General features: G+C 42.6%; 1 protein-coding gene across 3 annotated transcripts in view; it reads right to left on the bottom strand.

The window, feature by feature from the left end:
* The window catches only part of LOC140496291 (uncharacterized), a 114,281-nt gene extending 104,468 nt beyond the window's left edge, over nt 1-9,813 (bottom strand). The window contains exon 1 of one of the 3 annotated variants that reach the window (XM_072595862.1): nt 8,919-9,813. In XM_072595862.1, coding sequence (XP_072451963.1) covers nt 8,919-9,401 — 483 coding nt within the window. In that variant the 5' untranslated portion in view covers nt 9,402-9,813. The remainder of the gene's footprint in view (nt 1-8,918) is intronic. The other 2 variants (XM_072595863.1, XM_072595861.1) reach the window with 2 other exon arrangements.
* Nucleotides 9,814-21,161: the final 11,348 nt, after the last annotated feature.

Here is a 21,161-nt window from a genome sequence, read left to right as displayed (position 1 = left end):
TCAAAGTAGTCAACCCTTAGGACATGATCTGGTGACATGAGTTGAATTTGGAGCTAAGTAACTGCACAAAATCAAGACAGGATGGAAGTCTAAACAGGTTTGGCCTCTACTCACTGGAGTTTAGAATAATGGGAGTTGATCTCGTTGAAACAGATGGGAATCTTGAGGGCTTGACAGAGGATGCTTCCCCACATGGGAGAATCTAGGACCAGATGGCATAGTTCAGAAAAAAGGGGTACCCATTTAAGACTGAGAAGAAGATGAATTTCTTCTGTCAGTAGATATGAAAGTGGCTGTGAGGAGTGCCAAATCTGCCAACTCATCCATGCCAATCAGATTTCCCATAACTGAACTAATCCCATTTGTCTCCATTTCACCCATACCTTGTAAACCTATCCGACGCATATACCTGTCCAAATGTCTTTGGAATATTGTAGTTGTACACACCTCTACCATTTCCTCTGGCAGTTCATTCCATACACACATCATCCTGTGTGTGAAAAAGTTGCCTCTTAGGTCCCTTCTATATCTTTTCCCCTCTCACTTTAAAAACTATGCCCTCTAGTTATGGACTATTCTATTCTGGAGTAAAGGCCTTGGCTATTCACCTTATCTGTGCCCCTCATGATTTTATAAAACCTCTATAAAGTCACCCCTCAGTCTCCCACACTCCAAAGGAAAGAAAGTCCCAGCCTATCCTTATAAATCAAACCATCCAGTCTCAGCAATACCTTGCGTACATTTTCTGTACCTTTCTAGTTTAACAATGCCCTTCCTAGAGTAATCAGAATTGTATGTCGTATTCTAAAAGTGGCCTGACAAATATCCTGTACAACTGCAATGCAGTGTCCTAACTCCTATACTCAGTGCTCTGACCAAGGAAAGCTAGTGTGCCAAACACCTCCTTCACCATCTTGTCTATGGCCCCACTTTCAAAGGAACTATGCAGCTGCACCCCAAGGTCTTCGTTCGGCAACATTTCTCAGGACCCTACCGTTAACTGTTTAAAACTTGTCCTGATTTGCCTTACCAAATGGCAACACCTTGCATTTATCGAAATTGAGCTCCATTTGCCACTCCTCGACCCTTTAGGCCATCTGATCAAGATCTCCTTGTATTCGGAGATCAACTTCACTGTCCACTATACCACCAATTTTGGTGTCATCCATAAGCTTACCAACTATACTTACTACATTCTCATCCAAATCATTGATAAATGACAAACAGTTAACCCAGAACTACTTGCGGCACACTGCTGGTCAAAGGCCTCCAGTCAGAATAACAACCCTCTACCACCACCTTCTGACTTTTACCAACAAGCCAATTTTGTATCCAATTGGCTAAACTATCCAGGATGCCATGTGATATACATTCACAAACCAGTCTACCATATTGGAACTTGTCAAAGGCCTTGCTAAAGTCCATGTAGACAATGTCTGCCTCTCTGCCTTCATAGTCACCTCTTCAAAAACAATCAAATTTGAGAGAGATGATTTCCCATGCACAAAGCCATGCTGATTATCCCTAATCAGTTCTTGCCTTTCCAAATGTTTGTAGATCCTGTCTCGCAGATTCCCCTCCAATAATTTACCTGGACATCAGGCTCACCAGTTTATAGTTCTCTGGCTTTTCCTTGCAGCCTTATTAAACATGACAACGTTAGCCACCCTCCAGTCCTCTGGCACCTCAACCATGGCTAATGATACAAATATCTCTGCTAAGTGCCCTGCAATCTCTTCTCTAGCTTCCTGCAATGTTCTGGGAAACACCTGAGCAGAAATGAATCCACTGAATGGTGGTGCAGGCAGGCAGGAAATTGCAAATATCAAAGATACTATCCAGATTCCCTTAGTTCAGGGGAGGAGTAGAAGAAAATGGATGAAGAGGACTGACAAGTTTGTAGAATCCATTTAGTTTGCACATCCCACTAAAGTACATCACTGCTAATTAAGTTTCTTTCGAAATATATTTGCTGTTGTAATGCAGGAAACATCAGTTAACTTGCGCAAAGCAATATTTCACAAGTTGTAATGTGCCAAAGATCAGGTTATCTGTTTTCATGATGTTGGTTGAAAGAAAAATATTTACCTGAATACCTGGGATACATCTTTGATACTTTTTTTTGAAAAGTGCCATTACACCTTTTAAACTCAGAATGCAACCAGAGTCTCAGTTTAATATCTCTTCTTAAAGAAAGTACCTCTGACAATGCAGGCATCAGAATCCCTAAAATCAGGTCATTCAGCCCATTGAGTCAATACTGGCCCTCAAAACAGCATCCCACCTACACGCACACCTCTACCTAATTCCTGTAACCTCACATTTTCCATGGCTAATCCACCTAGCATACATAGCCCTGGATACTATAGGGCAATTTAGCCTTGCCATTCCACCTAACCTGCACACCTGTGGGAGGAAACCAGAGCATCCGGAGGAAACCCACACAGGCACGAGGAGAATGTCCAAACTCCACACAGACAGTTGCCCGAGGGTGGAGTTGAACCCAGGTCCCTGACACAGTGAGGCAGCAATGCTAACCATTGAGCCACCATACCAACCTCCTTCAATCTAAGCATTTTGCTCAAGTCCCATTTAACACAAATTTCTGACTCTGTGCTGGTTACCAACTGAGCCACAGATGAAAGTTGAGGCAAATATGTTGATCATGTTAAAGTGAGGGTGCCAGGTAACCATGTTGTAGTATATAGAAGATTAACCACGATTGATTTAAACCCTGCAGGAAGACAGCCCGCAGACACTGTGTAAACCTGAACTGGTTATTTGCACTGTACACAAAATTGTTGGCCACTGTAAAATAACCATGACTTTCTCCACCTCCAGACCCTGAACAATGAATTAACTACTTATTCAGGGAAATGCTACCATTCCTATTAACCAATTACCTTCTGAGGAAAAAAAAGCATGGTTACAGCTTAATATTCCAGCAGTGTTGCTTGGGAAAACATATTCAGAGTAATTTACTTTAGCAAAGGCAACTTTATTTTGAGAACTAGAGATCAACAATGGGGAACACCAGCAAGGAGAGGTAGTGACTTAATAGTTAAATAACACTACATCCACAGGCTCCTTTTATAATTCTAATTTTAAGAGGGGAAGACCAGAAGCAATAAGAGGAGTGGCATTCTTACAAAATTCTGAAAAGAAAATGAAAAAGAATGCAGGATATTTGAATACATTAGTCAATGATATATTTTGAAATAAACATTCCGTACACTAGGCGGCCAATTCATAGACATCCAACTGACGAATGAGATTCGACATTAATTTTAAGGATCCGATATGCAAACATTTGTTCATCCTTATTTATTTTACAGTGTACAGTGTTGACTTCTGTTCCGTTTTGCAAATGACGTATGACTGGACTCCAGAATGGAACCAGTTTGTAACCCAGGCACTGCTTGCTACATGCACATATATACACACAAAAATGTAGTCATAATTATAAAAGGTAGGGAAAATGTAGGACGCAATGTGAGCTACAATGGCACAAAGGACCAGTCTTCTTTTTAAGAAAGAAGAGTACTGTTAAACAGAAAACTAAATGAGCACCTCTTTCCCTCTTCAGTTAGTGCTTGGAGTTTTGTCCATTTAAGGGCATAAACACAGCTATTCTTCAACATCTTATCTAACAGAAGAGAGGGAAGGTACAAAAAAAAAGACACTTGCAGGACACTTCTACAGAAAACTCAGGGGAAGTAAATGCAGCAGCATTTGTATCAAGCGTCAGCCTTGATTCAATAGTAGAATGTGCCTCTGATTTAGTAGATGGTGGGTAGAAAGCCAACTCCCAACACTCAATTATATAATCCAAGCTGATTCATTTTGATGTACTGCTGAATTGTCAGAGACGTTACACTTTAAATGAGATTGTTAAGCCAGGATTAGATCAGAAAAGTCAAACTGGAAGAGCAAAACACATCTTAGCTCAACATTCACTTACTCAAGTGAACAAAATAAACACTTAGCCTTTCATCCCATTCACTGAATGTCAAATCTTGCTAACAAAGACAGGTAACTCTACAAATCATTTCAAATGGAGAATGTAAAAGGCACTATATCAATACAACATCCTTCCTGGAGGCTTCTTGTAAAATTAATTGGAGCCACATCCAAGCTACTGAGAAACAATATGTTCTGAGAATGTTTAGAACATTAAAAGAATAGCACTGGTTACATGAAAAGTGCCAATTTATCACACTCACCATAAATGGACACTCAATATCCATAAATTGCAAGCCTCACTGTTACCCAAACAAAATACTAGAAAAGTGCAGGGCACAGGCAATATTCTGGATAAAAATGATAAGTCAAAACTCATATGAAACTTTAAACTGACCCACTGAACATTTCACAGCATGTCAATTCTGTTAGTTTTTTTTCTTCATACTTTAAGTAAGTGACCTGATAATGATTTGGAGATGCCGGTGTTGGACTGGTGTACACAAAGTTAAAAATTACACAACACTAGGTTATAGTCCAAGAGGTTTAATTGGAAGCATTAACATTCGGAGCACTGCTCCTGATCACAACCACCTGATGAAGGAGCAGCGCTCTGAATGCTCGTGCTTCCAATTAAATCTGTTGGACTATAACCTGGTGTTGTATGATTTTTAACTTTGACCTGATAATGGCACAGTGAGTTCAATAAGACTTCTGGGACCTTGGTGAATGTTCAAAGCAACAGGCTCTCTCCTGAACTAATCTGAGTTTTAAGAAGAAAAGTAGCAGGATTAATGGATAGTAAATGGACACAATGAACGACAAACTGATGAGATAATGGAAAGCGAAAGATAGAAAATTAGATATTTCATTAATCTGAAGTGTTCAGGAATGATAATTTTGGCCCCTTATAATTTTAAAATTCTCATTCACATTTTTGAAATCTCATCACAGCCTCACCCCTTCCAGCTTCCAAACCTTAGATTTGAATTGCTTATATATCCGGTGTTTTGCACATCACCGATTTGAATCATTCAAACTCTGGCTGCTGCACACAGCTGTCCAAATCCCAAACTCTGGAAATGTCTTCACTGCATGTCTGCACCCATCTTTCTTCCTTCAGTCATTCCTCAAAATCTCTTCAAACTGCTCAATGTAGATCAATATCACATTTTGCTTTATAAAACATTGAAGTGCCTTCAAATATTTTGCTACAATAAAGGCATTAAAAACATTTCAGACCATGAACTCAGTGCTCCATTTATTATGCCTTCTCTCCCACATCCATGTCTTGTGCACATTGGCTTGCTCTCAGAGTGGGTCTACCTTCTGCTGTTCGTACCTATTCTCCAATCATGTCCTTCCCTACAACCATCATCACTGCCTTCATCTTTTGCTCTGGAATCTTACCGTCTGTTCACTTGCTCACCCTCCTTCACAAATAATGTTAAAAAGACATAACTTTTCAGCCCTGTTCAAATTCCAAAAAAGTCAAATTAGACTCAATGTTAACATTGTTTCTTTCCCCATAGAGATCATGGTTATACCGCACTTTGTTTTTATCCCAGCGTCCATAATCCTTTGCTTTCATAATATTAACATTGTTTATCTAGGCTGAGGTGGTTGAATGACTTGTGAAAACTTAAATTTAATCAAAAAGGGTTCTCACATTGCAATAAGCCTAATGCATGTCAAATCCATAATTGCAAGAATATCTTTAAATTCTTGGGGAAATCGGACAAATAGCTCCCCTCTTTGCAATGTATGGAGGACTTAACTCAGTCTCTTTCTCATCACAAATCACTGGGTTACTTCCCTGCGAACAGCTAACACACTAAGCCCACTTTATTTTCTCAAAATGTTCTGCATTATTTTGTATTTCTAGCCCCACTCTTCGTTTTTCTCCCCCTTTTACCCACCTGGCTTTCTCTACTTCGAAAGGGCCCATTGATTATGAATATAACACTCTATGGAGCAATTCAATTAATGATAAGCAATAATGCACAATTTACTAAAAGTTTGCTATAATCATGCAGCAAGTATATCAGCAATAGTTTTGTTCATGGATGTGGCTGTTGCTGGAAAGGCCAACATTTGTTGCCCATCTCTATTTGCCGTTGAGAAAGGGTCTTGAGATATCTTCATGAACCACTACCAATCATATTCCCAGAATGTTGTGTCATGCCTTCAAGGCACTAAAAAGGGGGTTTTTTTTCAAAAAGCTGTCTTGCTGGATTTAGAGTGTGAAAGTGGACGAGTGGGTTCAGCAATTTTTAGAAATCTTCAAAGCTAACCTTTCACTCTTGGAGAATTCCACAGCTATAATTGCAGAGGCAATGTAGGCAACAACTAGACAATGAGGGCACAGACTTTTCATCTTTAATCTTGAACTGAAGAAGGAAGAGTCAGAAAACATTGTTATGCTAGAAGCCACTGATAATGTAACTGTTTTGATGTCTTGCATCAAAACAATCAAGCTAGCCGTACTGATTAGTTCTGGAGCCATGTCACGTGGCTGATCTGTAAATAGCATTAATTATTTTTCTGAGGCCATGTCAGTCTGCTTTCAGCATTGGACCAGGAAAAAGCAGGCAGCTATAGGCTCAGTATAAGCCTGCCTTTAGTGTCACCATTACTGAAACCTGATTTCTGGGAAGAATCCTGTATTGATCTGAAAAAGGAACTAATTCCTAATCTAAAGAATCACTCTGCATATTCTGCAAATGGATCAAAGTTCCTACAAAAAGGAATTCTGCAGAATCAGTCAAGAACTATCACTGGACATTGATTTATTGGACTGGAATTCATGCAAAGAAAGACTTATATCTCTGACTAAGGTTATTCCTGAGTGTAACTTATTTTCATTTCTCCCTTGTATGTATGTTGCAATTACTATCTGAGGTTGAGAGTAAATTAATAAATCCTATTTGAATTCTAAACAACTTGCTGTGGGTCAGGAGTTGAAATAGGAGTTGAGTTTGGGGGAAATATTCCCTGTTGAGTATAAGCGGTGATAAGTTTAAAGAAAGACTAAAATACACCTCTGTTTACAGTCAAAAGATGACTACTATATGATAAATCTAATTCACTGCTACCCCTTATCTGTAACAGCTGGAGAAGGAACGTCCAGGCTGAGACACTGAAGCAGAGATTAGTTCAAATTGCTCATGATAAATGCAAATATTGTCAAAGTTAACCATTCAAAAGGTTAACTACAACAAAGGTAGATTACAAAGTTTACAAACAGAAGATGCGAGTAGAGTTATCATTGCACATCAAAAGCAAGTTATGTTTTTGAACCAGGAGCCAGGAAAGCTAGTCTTACAGCCCAGCTCAAACAAAACAGGAAAAGCAATTCCCATTCTGTAAAATCACTTCGAGTCATAGAGATGTACAGCATGGAAACAGACCCTTCGGTCCAACCCGTCCATGCCGACCAGATATCCCAACCCAATCTAATCCCACCTGCCAGCACCCGGCCCAAATCCTTCCAAACCCTTCCTATTCATATACCCATCCAAATGCCTCTTAAATGTTGCCATTGTACCAGCCTCCACCACATCCTCTGGCAGCTCATTCCATACACGTACCACCCTCTGTCTGAAAAAGTTGCCTCTTAGGTCTCTTTTATATCTTTCCCTTCTCACCCTAAACCTATGCCCTCTAGTTCTGGACTCCCCGACCCCATGGAAAAGATTTTGTCTATTTATCCTATCCATACTCGTCTTAATTTTGTAAAACTCTATAAGGTCACCCCTCACATCCGACACTCCAGGGAAAACAGCCCCAGCCTATTCAGCCTCTCCCTATAGCTCAAATCTTGCAATCCACTTTCCTTTTATATACACATCCTATACCAGCTCCAAGTTTAAAATAGATTTTAGATGATCCAATGATTGGGCTAATGTTGATGAACAAGATAAGATAATGGGTTAGTCATGCTTTTGTGGTCAAAATCAGTCTTCTGAAAACAAAGCGTTCAACAGAGTTAAACAAGCATGATGCTGGACAAAGCACAACAGGTTAGTCCTGGAGAAGGGTCCTGCCTAAACATCGACTCTCTTGCTCCTCAGACGCTGCCTGACCTGCTGTGCTTTTTCCAGCATCACACTTTATCAAAGTTAAAAGTCACAACTCCGAGTTATAGTCCAACAGGTTTGTGTGGAAGCACTAACTTTTGGAGCGCCACTCCTTATCATCTCTGACTCTCCAACATCTGCAGTCCTCACTTTCTCGTAATGCATTCAGCAGCCAAGGAATGAACGTGATTTACTGTTACCAATGTTGAACAAGACCGGTAAAAACTGGGAGCAGAAGTCAGATAATTTAGCTTTCCCGTTCATGGGCAGTGGTTGTCATGGGTTAAGACGTCATTTATTGCCTATCCCCCAGTTGCCTCTTTCCCAGATCATTGCAGTCCTTGAGGTCGACAGTGTAGGGCCCTTGGACAGAACAAAAGTGTCTGGTTAGGCAGAAGTGGGTACTGCAGATACTGGAGATTAGAGTCAAGGTTAGAGTGGTGCTGGAAAAGCACAATAGGTCAGGCAGCATCCGAGGAGCAGGAAAAAAAAAATCGATGTTTCGGGCAAAAGCCCTTCATCAGGAATGAATCCTGATGAAGGTCTTTTGCCTGGAACGTCGGTTTTCCTGCTCCTCTGATACTGCCTGATCTGCTGTTCTTTTCCAGCACTATCCAAAGTATCTGGCTCCCTATTGGTGACTATGAAGCCCACCTTTTTTTTTAAAAAAAAAGCCATGGTTAACTTCAATGAGGGAATTCTGCAAGAAAGTTTTTTTTTGGTGAGGTGATCAGAAACAGCTGGTAATAGAACATGGGACAGGCACCAACTCTGTTGACAGGTAAAGATCTCATTTACTCACCCCCAACCAAGTAATTACACTGGCTCCGGCGCAGTCAGTCCCCCCTCACCCTAAGAATGTGTAAAGTAGCCCCTCACCTTGGTCCCCAGCAGGATCTGGATGTCCATCTCCTGCTTCTTCTTTTCCAGGAGGCTGAGCAGGTATTCCTGGAAGACGCCGACCTTTGTGAAGAAGTGCTCGTTGTGCCAGCACCCTTCCATGTTGTCAAAATCGACGCCGAGCCCGAGCAGGAAGCGGACGCTCCCGGGGTCCAGGGCGATCTGCTGCGGTCTGGCCAGGAGGGCGGTCCGGCCGCGCTCCTCCAGCAGGACCAGGCGCTGCACTTTCCCGGAGCGGGCGGCGATCAGGGCTGCGGTCAGCCCCACCGGACCCGAGCCCACGATCAGCACCCTGACCCGGGCTCTCCATTGGCGGTAGCCGTCGACACTCACTTTCAGCAGCACGTAGACCAGCACCGCCACTAAAGTGCTCAAGGCTGTGTCGTACGCCAGAGTCTGGTATTCCTCCATCGCCGGTTTGGTTACATTGAACCAGCTCTTGCTAATGTCAGCGCATGGCATGTCATGTCATTGCCAAAATCCCCCACCCCCCGGGGCTATTTGTGGGTAAGCTCTCTTTCCCATCGCTCCATGTCTGCGCCCCCCTCACCACTCTCTGGTCCTGAGCTGCCTCCCGAATAAAGGGGACAGTCTAAAACTCACACTCTCGCCAACAAACGTCAACTCTGCAGACTCCAGCCACAAACACAAGCTGACGCATGTACAAACCCTCAGAAAAAAACTTTCAATGGGCAGCTTCCACACATTCAAACTCAAGGCACGGAAAGAGAGAAAGAGAGGGGGGAAAAAAAAGAAACACAAATTCTCAACAAATTTCAAGCGATCGATTGGCAGAATCAAATCAAACACGTCTTTCCCCACGTCAAACCGTGAAGTCAGACCATTGAGGAATTTTAATGACAACTCCTGCGGTTCGCCCCTTGTCTGTGTGTTTCTACCGAATCATCATTTCATTTATCGCAAAGCTCTGATGCAATTTACGTTTCGTTTTTTTTTAATTCCAGGGGGAGGGGGGGGGTTTGCTTCAAAATAAAACGTTTCTCTTGTGGATCTTTCTCCCCGGTTGACGCCAAATTCATTCGGGATTCTTAATGAATCCGAATCGCTTCCAATTTGCGCCACTTGAACAAAATTCAGCGGCCGAGCCGGGACAGCAAGAAACGTTTCTGAAAGGAAACTTAAATTCTGCGTTCAGCCCAAAGATCAGGCTGGTTTGCCAAGTCATGCCGATTTGTTTGTATTGGGATTCCACTGCGTTTGTTTACACATAAACTAAATGTTCCACAAATTCTTATGCTGCCACTCTGATCCCGTGTGCGGCAGGTTTTGTGGATTCCTATTGGAGCCCCTGACAATGTAATATTGTGTGATCCCACACGGATTGCAATTATACCGCAGGTTACCTGGTGTACTATTCAGGAGAAAGTGTGAATAGAATTGGAGGGAGAGCTCCTATAATACAGGCTGGTTTCCCTATGGCTGAGCCGGTAGACCTTGTATTCAAATCTCTTCCACACCCCCGCTAGCTACAGAGGCATCCAATAACATCCCTAAGAAGGTTGACTAAAAGTACTTACAACAAGGGTTAGAGAGGTGCATCCCAGACACCAGGAAACCCAGGAACTTTCACCCCACTGTTCCTCCCTCATTGATTAAGGGAGCTAACTGTTTGGCAATTTGATCACCTTAAACACAATTGACTTAATTGCAAGATTAATTTTTTTTTCTATTCATTCGTGAGACTTGACTGCCAATGGCCAGTGCAGCATTTACAGCCCATTTCTATCAGGAAGTTGGTGGTGAATGACCTTCTTGAACCATTACATTGGGGTGTAGAGCCACCCGCATTGCTGTTGTGGAGGATGTTCCAGGTTTTGGCACCCAGCCACACTGAGGGAGTGATGACATGTTTCCCCATTCTGGAGAGTGAGTGGCCTGGAGGGAAAATCGCTGGTGGTGGTGTTCCCATGTATCTGCTGCCTTTGCCCTTCTATCTGGTAGAGTTATAGAGACATACATCACGGAAACAGATCCTTTTGTCTAACTCGTCCATGCTGACCAGATATCCTAAATTAATCTAGTTCCATTTGCCAGCATCTCCCTTTAAACCCTTCCTCCTCATATACCCATCCAGCCTTTTAAATGCTGTAATTGTACCAGCCTCCACCACTTCCCTGGCAGCTCATTCCATACACGCATCCACCCCACCAAACCCACTCACCTGCATTCTGCTGACAGGCCCTCCAAAGATCCCACTGTCACCATCCCCACCCCACAGAACCCTGAAGGGAACACCACCTCTGCTCATGACTCCACCCCCATTCCCCCCACCACCACACCCACACCAGTTACAGGCTCCGCCCCCACTCCCAGCTGCACACCCACACCAGATCCCAGCTCCCAGCCCTGCCGTGTTTTCACCATCCCCCCAGACCTCCCCTTCACTGAGGACGAACGATCAGTCCTCAGCAAAGGACTCACCTTCATCCCCCTCCGCCCACACATCAATGAATTTAATACACGCCGTGACATCGAACACTTCTTCCGTCGCCTCTGCCTCCGAGCTTACTTTCACAATCAGGATTCCTGCCCACCTTCCAAGGACCCCTTTGCCCCCCTCCAACACACTGCATCCACCTGGACACCCCGCGCTGGCCTATTACCTGCCCTCGACCTCTTCATTTCCAACTCCCGCCAGGACATTAACCGCCTCAACCTGTCTACCTCCCTCCCCCACTCCAACCTCTCACCCTCACAACGCGCAGCCCTCCAATCCCTCTGCTCCAATCCTGACCTCACGATCAAGCCAGCGGATAAAGGGGGCGCAGTGGTAGTCTGGCGCACTGACCTCTACACCACTGAAGCCAAACACCAACTTGAGGACGCCTCTTCCTACCGCCCCCTCGACCATGACCCCACCCCCCATCACCAAACCATCATCTCCCAGACCATACAGAACCTCATCACCTCAGGAGATCTCCCACCCACAGCTTCCAACCTCATAGTCCGGGAACCCCGCACTGCCTGGTTCTACCTCCTTCCCAAGATCCACAAGCCTGACCACCCTGGCCGACTCATTGTCTCAGCATGCTCCTGCCCCACTGAACTCATCTCTACCTACCTTGAGACTGTCCCATCCCCCCTAGTCCAGGAACTCCCCACATACGTTCGAGACACCACCCACGAACTCCACCTCCTCCAAGACTTCCGTTTCCCTGGCCCCCAACACCTCATCTTCACCATGGATATCCAATCCCTCTACACCTCCATCCACCATGACCAGGACCTCCAAGCCCTCCGTTTCTTCCTCTCCTGACGTCCCCAACAGTACCCTTCCACCGACACTCTCATTCGTTTGGCCGAACTGGTCCTCACCCTTAACAATTTCTCCTTCGAATCCTCCCACTTCCTCCAGACCAAAGGGGTAGCAATGGGCACACGTATGGGCCCCAGCTATGCCTGTCTCTTTGTTGGCTACGTAGAACAGTCGATCTTCCATAATTACACCGACACCGCTCCCCACCTCTTCCTCCGCTACATTGATGACTGCATTGGCGCCACCTCGTGCTCCCATGTGGAGGTTGAGCAATTCATCAAATTCACCAACACATTCCACCCTGCCCTAAAATTTACCTGGACTATCTCTGACACCTCCCTCCCCTTCCTGGACCTCTCCATCTCCATTAATGACGACCGACTTGATACTGACATTTTTTACAAACCCACAGACTCTCACAGCTACCTGGATTACACCTCTTCCCACCCTACCTCCTGCAATAATGCCATTCCATATTCCAAATTCCTTCGCCTCCACCGCATCTGCTCCCAGGAGGACCAGTTCCACCACAGAACACACCAGATGGCCTCCTTCTTTAGAGATCACAATTTCCCTTCCCACGTGGTTAAAGATGCCCTCCAACGTATCTCATCCACATCCTGCACCTCTGCCCTCAGATCCCACCCCTCCAACAAGGACAGAACACCCCTTGTGCTCACCTTCCACCCTACCAACCTTCACATAAACCAAATCATCTGCCGACATTTCCGCCACCTTCAAACGGACCCCACCACCAGGGATATATTTCCCTCCCCACCCCTTTCCACCTTCCACAAAGACCGTTCCCTCCGTGACTACCTGATCAGGTTCACGTCCCCCTACAACCCATCCTCCCATCCTTGCACCTTCCCCTGCCACCGCAGGAATTGCAAAACCTGCGCCCACACTACTTCCCTCACCTCCACCCAAGGCCCTAAAGGAGCCTTCCACATCCATCAAAGTTTTACTTGCACATCCACTAATATCATTTATTGTATCCGTTGCTCCCGATATGGTCTCCTCTACATTGGGGAGACTGGGCGCCTCCTAGCAGAGCGCTTTAGGGAACATCTCCGGGACACCCGTACCAATCAACCACACCGTCCCATGGCCCAACTTTTCAACTCCCCCTCCCACTCTGCCGTGGACATGGAGGTCCTGGGCCTCCTTCACCGCCACTCCCTCACCACCAGACGCCTGGAGGAAGAATGCCTCATCTTCCGCCTCGGAACACTTCAACCTCAGGGCATCAATGTGGACTTCAACAGTTTCCTCATTTCCTCTTCCCCCACCTCACTCCAGTTCCAAACTTCCAGCTCAGCACTGTCCCCATGACTTGTCCTGACTTGTCCTACCTGCCTATCTTCTTTTCCACCTATCCACTCCACCCTCCCCCCGCCCCCAACCTATCACCTTCATCTCCTCCCCCACTCACCCATTGTACTCTATGCTACTTTCTCCCCACCCCACCCTCCTCTCACTTATCTCTACACCCTTCAGGCTCTCTGCTTGTATTCCTGATAAAGGGCTTTTGCCCAAAAAGTCAATTTTATTGATCCTTGGATGCTGCCTGAACTGCTGTGCTCTTCCAGCACCACTTTAATCCAGAATCTGGTTTCCAGCATCTGCAGTCATTGTTTTTACCACCCTCTGATCAATCCCATTGTTTAACTTTCTGTCTTGCAAAGCTATCTCAAGACTGACAAGTTAAACTATTGAGGGTAATCTCCCTGAATCTTCTCCTGGCTGCCTTTTAAGACATTGAAAAAGGACTATTAGACTTTTTTTGTGAAGAGAAGGATAGTTTATCAAAATTTCCTGACCTACATTTAACCTTCAACCAACATATTAAAAACAGATTTGACCATTTTAATGGTGTTGTATGTGGGAGCTTTCAATATGTAAATTGGCTGCTGTTTCCTACATGGCAACAGTGTCTACATTTCAAAAATTCCTCCATCATTTGTAAAGACCTGAAATAAAAACATGAAAAGCTAGAAGTAATTAGCTGGTCTGACAGCATCTGTGAGAGAAACAAGGCTTAATGTTTCAGATCTATCATCTTTCATCCATTCAGAAACATGATTGACTTGAAACATGAAGTGTTTTGCTCTCTGTGAGCATTATTAGTCCTAATGTACAGTATTGGAAGCAATTTTGCACAATCCTAAATTAAACAAATATATTCAATTTGAAATTAGCAATACTGATTTTTTTTTAACATATGGTTGCTTTTATTGTATATTATGTGTTGAAAATTACGAGGGATTTCAGTAAATGGACAAGGAGAAATTGTCTTCACTGACAAGAGGTTCATGGATGACATTAATTTTATTTACTTGATTCCTTTATTTTTCTAATTTATTTCTATTATCCGTAATAGTGAACTTTTCATTTGTTTATTTTTCTAATGCTTTTCCCTAAGAGTGTGTTCTAAGTGGCAACTCGTAAACTTTTCACTGACCTCATTTGAATACACGTGACAATAAAGCTAATTCTAAGACTCTGGTGGAGAATATTGCTTTCAGATGAATGGTAAGAGTGGGGCAGGGGGACAAGAAAGAAAGGTATATGTTCAAAGTGACTTTCTTTAAATCATTCACAAGGCACAGATATCATTAGCTAGGCCAGCATTTATTTCCCATTCCTAATTGCCCAGAGGGCAGTTAAGATTCAACCATATTGCTGTGAGTCTGGAGTCACATGTAGACCAGACCAGGTAAGGCTGGCAGTTTCTTTCCCTCAATGACATTAGTGAACTAGACATGTTTTCCCACTGACAATCGACACCCGGTTTCATGGTCATCATTAAACTTTTAATTCCAGATTTCTTTAATTGAATTCAAATTCCACATCCATCCATGGCAGGATTCAAGCCCTGGTTCCCAAAGAATTCCCTGGGTATCTGAATTAATAAACCAGTGATATTATCACGAAGTCATCAACTCCTCAATGGCACACAAAGCAAAAGAGCAAAGAGCAATGAAAGAGCAGGAACATTCCATAACAAATTGGATAAATCCTAGAAAAGAAGAAACATGGCAATAAAATGAATTAGATCACTCTGGGTATGCGAGTGGGGACAGAGGCTACAAAGAGAGAATATTGATAGGATACACAAAGAGTGATGTAATTTTGCATACTGCAGGATATTTTACCAGATGCAACAATATTCATGCTATTTTCTGTAAGGTGAGAAGTTTGCTGGGGATATCGTGGTATTGAAAAATCCAACAGACATTTATTTCAGTTCACTATTAGATACAGACATTACATTCATAGGGACACAAGTGAGCTGGCTTTGATTAACAATATGATTGCAACAGAGCAGCATGATTCAAGTCATCCTGGGGTAAGATGAGAATGAGCCCCTTATGCCCTTCGGTCACATACTATGGAATAGTGATGATATCATGAGCACGTCTCTTAAAGTATAATGGCATACTGACCGTGAGTAACAAAACAAAGGAAGCTTTCCAAGAGGAGCTGCTCAATGAGTGGTTGGAGTGAGGCATTTGGAAGAAGAGATGCTGAGAGGGAGGTTGTGTAAGGAGTGTTTGAGAAGAGATCTTAGAGTGCAGGTTCATAGTTCCTTGAAAGTAGAGTCACAGGTAGATAGGATAGTGAAGAAGGCATTTGGTATGCCTTCCTTTATTGGTCCAAGGATTGAGTATAGGAGTTGAGAGGTCATGTTGCGGTGTACAGGACATTGGTTAGGCCACTTTTGGAATATTATGTGCAATTCTGGTCTCCCACCTATTGGAAGGATGTTGTGAAACTTGAAAGTTTTCATAAGAGCTTCAGTAGGATGTTGCCAGTGTTTGAGGATTTGAGCTATACGGAGAGGCTGAATAGGATGGGGCTGTTTTCCCTAGAGCAGTGGAAGCTGAGGCGTGATCTAATACAGGTTTACAAAATCATGAGGGTCATGGATAGGATAAATAGACAAAGTCTTTTCCCAGTTGTGGGGGAGTCCAGGACTGGAGGGCACAGGTTTAGGGTGAGAGGAAAAGATATAAAAGGGACCTAAGGAGCAGAGGGTGGTGTGTGAATGGAATGAGCTGCCAGAGGAAGTGGTACACTTGCAGGATTTAAATGCTTCTGGATGGGCATATGAATAGGAAGGGTTTAGAGGGATATGGACCAAGTGCTGGCAAATGGGATTAGATTAGGTTAGGATATCTGGTCGGCATGGATGAGTTGGACCGAAGGGTCTGTTTCTGTGCTGGACTTCTCTATGACTCTATGACTCTATGATTCTGAGAGGTGTGCATCTGGTGGGAAAGAGAGGCTAATTACAATGTGTGTTTACAGTAGGTGGATGGAAGTTTCACCAAGAAACATGGAGACATTGACAAAACCCATCCGTACCCAAAGTAATAGCATTTTTACAAAGTCATTTAAAACTTAAACATTTTTAAACTACTCTGATACATTGTGGTTATTCATCCATGCTGATCTTAATTGCCTGAGCTTTAATTATATCCTTAATCTTATTGTGCTGAGTTATTGTAGTTCTTTTTTCACTGGAGTCTGAGGTCACATGATCCTCAAGTAGTAAAATGACATCACTTTGGAAAATAGATCAAGAAGAATTGGATAAAGCTTTATCTGTCCCACTGCTACCCAATGACTCCAGTTGAAAAGTTCATTTCTGTGGACATAATCTGTAAAACAGAGCCTTGACTTTCTGAGGCCTCCTATGGTTGAATAGCTTACGAATATTCATCACAAGTTGAGTCCATGCCATACCAATGGCTCCTTGCAACTGTGGAAGACAGATTCAAGCATAACCCAGAAAATTTGGAAGAGGAAGGAACGGATAATCGAAGGGAGTCAACAGCTATAGCATGAATTTTATGAAAAGAGATTAAAGTTCGGAGTATAAGTAGACGGAGAGATAGAGTTAATGTTTCAATTCCAGACATATATACTGGAAGCCACTGGATTCGAGAAATTCACTATTTCTCTCTTCGCAGATGCTACCAGACCTGCTGAGTTTTTCTAGTACTTTATTTATTTGTTTCAGCTTTTTGGAATCTGCAGTATTTTGATTTTATAATTAATACTGTCATGTGTTGTTTTCAAAAGCCAGTGTTGCGATGTGTAGTTCAATGCATTATTTACCTTTTTATTGTATCAATCATTTTGAATCATGGAACTGATCTTTCATGTTAATGAATGTAAACAGAATGTACCAAATTAACATCTCACTGAATTCTTACGACTATAGATCTTAATGTTAAAAGAAACGAAGGACTGCAGATTCTGGAATTCAGAAACAAAAACAGAAATTGCTGGCAAAACTCAGCATGTTTGGCAGCATCTGTGGAGAGAGAAAAATAGTGAATGTTTTTGGTCCAGTGCAGCATCTTCAGAACCCATGTAGATCTTAAGGTACAGTCCATTGTGAGAGAAAACAATGGGAAGATGGAAGCAAAAGGACTTTCCTTGGCAAAGCTTGAATTGCTAACATTATGAAGATTGAAATCACAACTACTATTACTGCAATGATTTTGAGAGCCTATTGCTGTCAATATGGACTATTAAGAGGACACTGGTATCACTGTGAAGCTGTCACATGTTGTGCTTTATATTAGATTCCCTACAGTGTGGAAACAGGCTCTTCGGCCCAACAAGTCCATACCGACCCTCCAAAGAGTAACCCACCTAGACCCATTCCCCTACGTTTACCCCTGCACCGAACACTACGGGCAGTTTAGCATGGCCAATTCACCTAACCTGCACATCTTTGGACTGTGGGAGGAAACCGGAGCACCCGGGGGAAACCCAAGCAGACACGGGGAGAATGTGCAAACTCCACACAGACAGTTGCCCAAGGGGGGAATTGAACCTGGTGCTGTAAGGGAGCAGTGCTAACCACTGAGCCACCGTGCTGCCACAACAAATATGCAACTAGGCACAGGTGGGGATCAAACCCACGCTCTTTGGTTTATGAGACCAATGCCTTACCACTTGACCACCATGACCACTATGAAGATCTGGAAAGATATTATTCTCATCATTCGTGATTGAGAATGACACTGTCCATATTGTAGTTTTTGCATTGTGACAAGTAAGTGATGCTATCTGTAACAAAGTGACATAACTCACATAAGTGACTGTGACAATGAGGTGGACAAGTTCAGAAGTCTCACAACACAAGCTTGTAGTCCAACAGGTTTATTTGAAGTCACAAGCTTTCAGAGCGGAGCATCTTTGTCAGATGAAGACTTCACCTGACAAAGGTCAGCACTCTGAAAGCTTGTGATTTCAAATAAACCTGTTGGACTATAACCTGGTGTCATGTGACATCCAACCTTGACTGTGACGAGTTTGAAGAATATGCAGAGAGGACAGTCCAGTGGGGTTATTTTTGATTATTGTAGTAAAGATGCAGCACAGTCACATCAGGCCAATTGACCTTCCTCTAGCTGTGAAGTTCCAAAAAATGTTCAGAGAAAGCAAAAAACAAAAAGCTATCACACAAAATGCTATTGCAATCTTAATTCAAAAGGTATCAGTGTAAGATGTAATAACATGAGCCCTCAACATGTAAATGTAAGATATCTCTGTTCACAATTTAGATGGAAATACAAATCCCTTTAAGATAAACTGGGCAATGAGATCTTTGTCATAATGGATCAAGTAATTTCAAGCAACCATCTAAACATCATTTCTACAAAGAGTACTTTACAGTCCAAATGTCCATTCTTATCCATTTGTGCACTAACCTGCGCAGCATGTGGAAACTGTCAGTTTTATTAGGACTGCCTCTCAGATATTGATTGACCGAGTGAATTCAATGATGATTTATATCCTCATACCTTAGACCATACAAAACTCTATATTCCACTTTAAAGGTTCAACATCTTGTACATTGCATCATTTCTGGAGAAAACACTCCTGATTGATGTAAAATCCATGTTTGGGGGCATTGTGAAAAGAGACCACAGTTATCGAGACAGAAACAAGTGTAGGTAACTATTGGAAGCATAACTTTGAAGAAAACACAACTCGATAGAAGGGCCAGGGTTGAAAATGCTGAATCATTCTCCTTATCAGCATAGAAAGAATATAATTTGCATTTCTGCAGTGGCTTTCATGACTTCGGTTATCCTGAAACATGGAGTTCTTGTAAAGTGTGTTTACTGTTGTAATGTAGGAAGAGTGACAGGTAACTCATGCACAGATTGCTTCCACAACCATCAAAGTGATAATGCCCTGATAATCTGTTTTAGTGAAACTGGAGTAAGATGTCTGGCCTCCAGCCACAGACTACCGCAGAAGACCTAGCTCTTTACTTCTGCAACACAGATCTGTAAACCTGTGATTTTTCTGTGGATTTGACGCAATTACTAATTTAAGCCTTGTTATAGATGAAAAGACATACACGTCATCTTGCACTGGAGTGTCTCTCAGCAAAAATAGCTCTATAAATCATACAGCCAGCACAATATCTTTTCCAGAGCTGAGGACTGTAAAGATTTCACTGAAAACAAATCTGAATGTGGAAGCAGGTAACATACTGAGAGCCACAATAACTATACAAATATAACACAGTAAATGGAACTAAGGTATAAAATTAACAATAGTTTGGTTTTAAGATTGGCACTTTAATCAAGAAACACCTTTGCGACCTAAAGGCTGAATTAGTGGCAACTCATTTAAAAATCATAAAATTCAGACTTGACTAAGCAATCAAGTATAAAACATAGGAGCACGTGACAATCCTGTAATAACAAAAATAACCAAACAAATACAGAAGGTAACAGGGAAGTGATGGACAGGATGTTAGAAGAAGTAATATTGAGTTAAAATTACAGGCAAATTCACACTTCCTACAATACAGGTACTGACATAATTGTGTGAGTGCTTAACTGAGGACCAAACTATCTAATGAATACATTTACAGCCTTCTAGGACTGACAGCATGTTAAAGAAAAAGATATTAGGGTTGGTAACAGTAATGTCTCTTAGGGCCTGTCTATAATTACAGGGACATCCAAACTATTCATATGTTGGTTGGATGGCAATAAGTCCTTAAACGTCTATGATTTCATTAAAATCCAGTAAAAAGGATAAATGTTATTGAAGCTGTGATCAATTTTACAGAATTTTATTCCATCTCCAGATCAATATTTCTCAGCTTGTTCACAGCTGAAGCAGTGTTGAGTCCACCATGTTTTTAGACTCCATCTACATGGCTCGCTGCCATGGAAAGGTCGCCAATATCATCAAAGGCTCATCGCACCCCAGCAGTAATCTCCTACAACCTCTTCCATCAGGCAGAAGATAGAAGAGCCTGAGCACCAGAAGCAGCATGTTCAGGACCAGCTTCTTCCCAGCCATTATTAGACTAATTAATAGATTCTCTAGCCTCAATAAGCAATGTAACCCTTATATCTCTGCCTCAGTCTTTTTGATCTGTAATCCTTGCTTACTATGATCTGCCTGGACTGCTTGTAAAGAAAACTTTTCACTGTACTTTAGTAAACAAGACAATACATGAGTAAATCAAATAATCAAAATCAATCAATCAATAGATTTCAAGGTTCTTTTAAAGATATGTTTGACGATGGAAGGAATCCCCCTCAGTGCATGACTATGAAAGGTTCTGTGATAGGTACCATGCAGTGATGGATTATTTAATATACCATGAAATAAATTCAATTTTTGCTTTGAGCTCAAATCATTGAAGCACAGAATGAATATGGATTTGGACTAATTTACATTTGTGAATCTTTCTTTAAACTTGCCCTTTGACAGGATACCCAGTGCCAAACAGAAGAGAACATTAAAAACATCAGAACTGGCAGCAGCAGAGAGTCATATGACCCCTCTATCCTCCTTTGCTTTTCAACTTCCATTCCATTTTCTCAACTGTTGCCCACAATCTCCCCCAGAATTCAAAAATTGACTGATAGCAGTTAAAAATACCCCCA

This window comes from Chiloscyllium punctatum, chromosome 26, assembly GCF_047496795.1.
Source record: "Chiloscyllium punctatum isolate Juve2018m chromosome 26, sChiPun1.3, whole genome shotgun sequence".
Lineage (NCBI taxonomy): Eukaryota > Metazoa > Chordata > Chondrichthyes > Orectolobiformes > Hemiscylliidae > Chiloscyllium > Chiloscyllium punctatum.
This window is presented reverse-complemented; position numbering and strand designations above follow the sequence as displayed.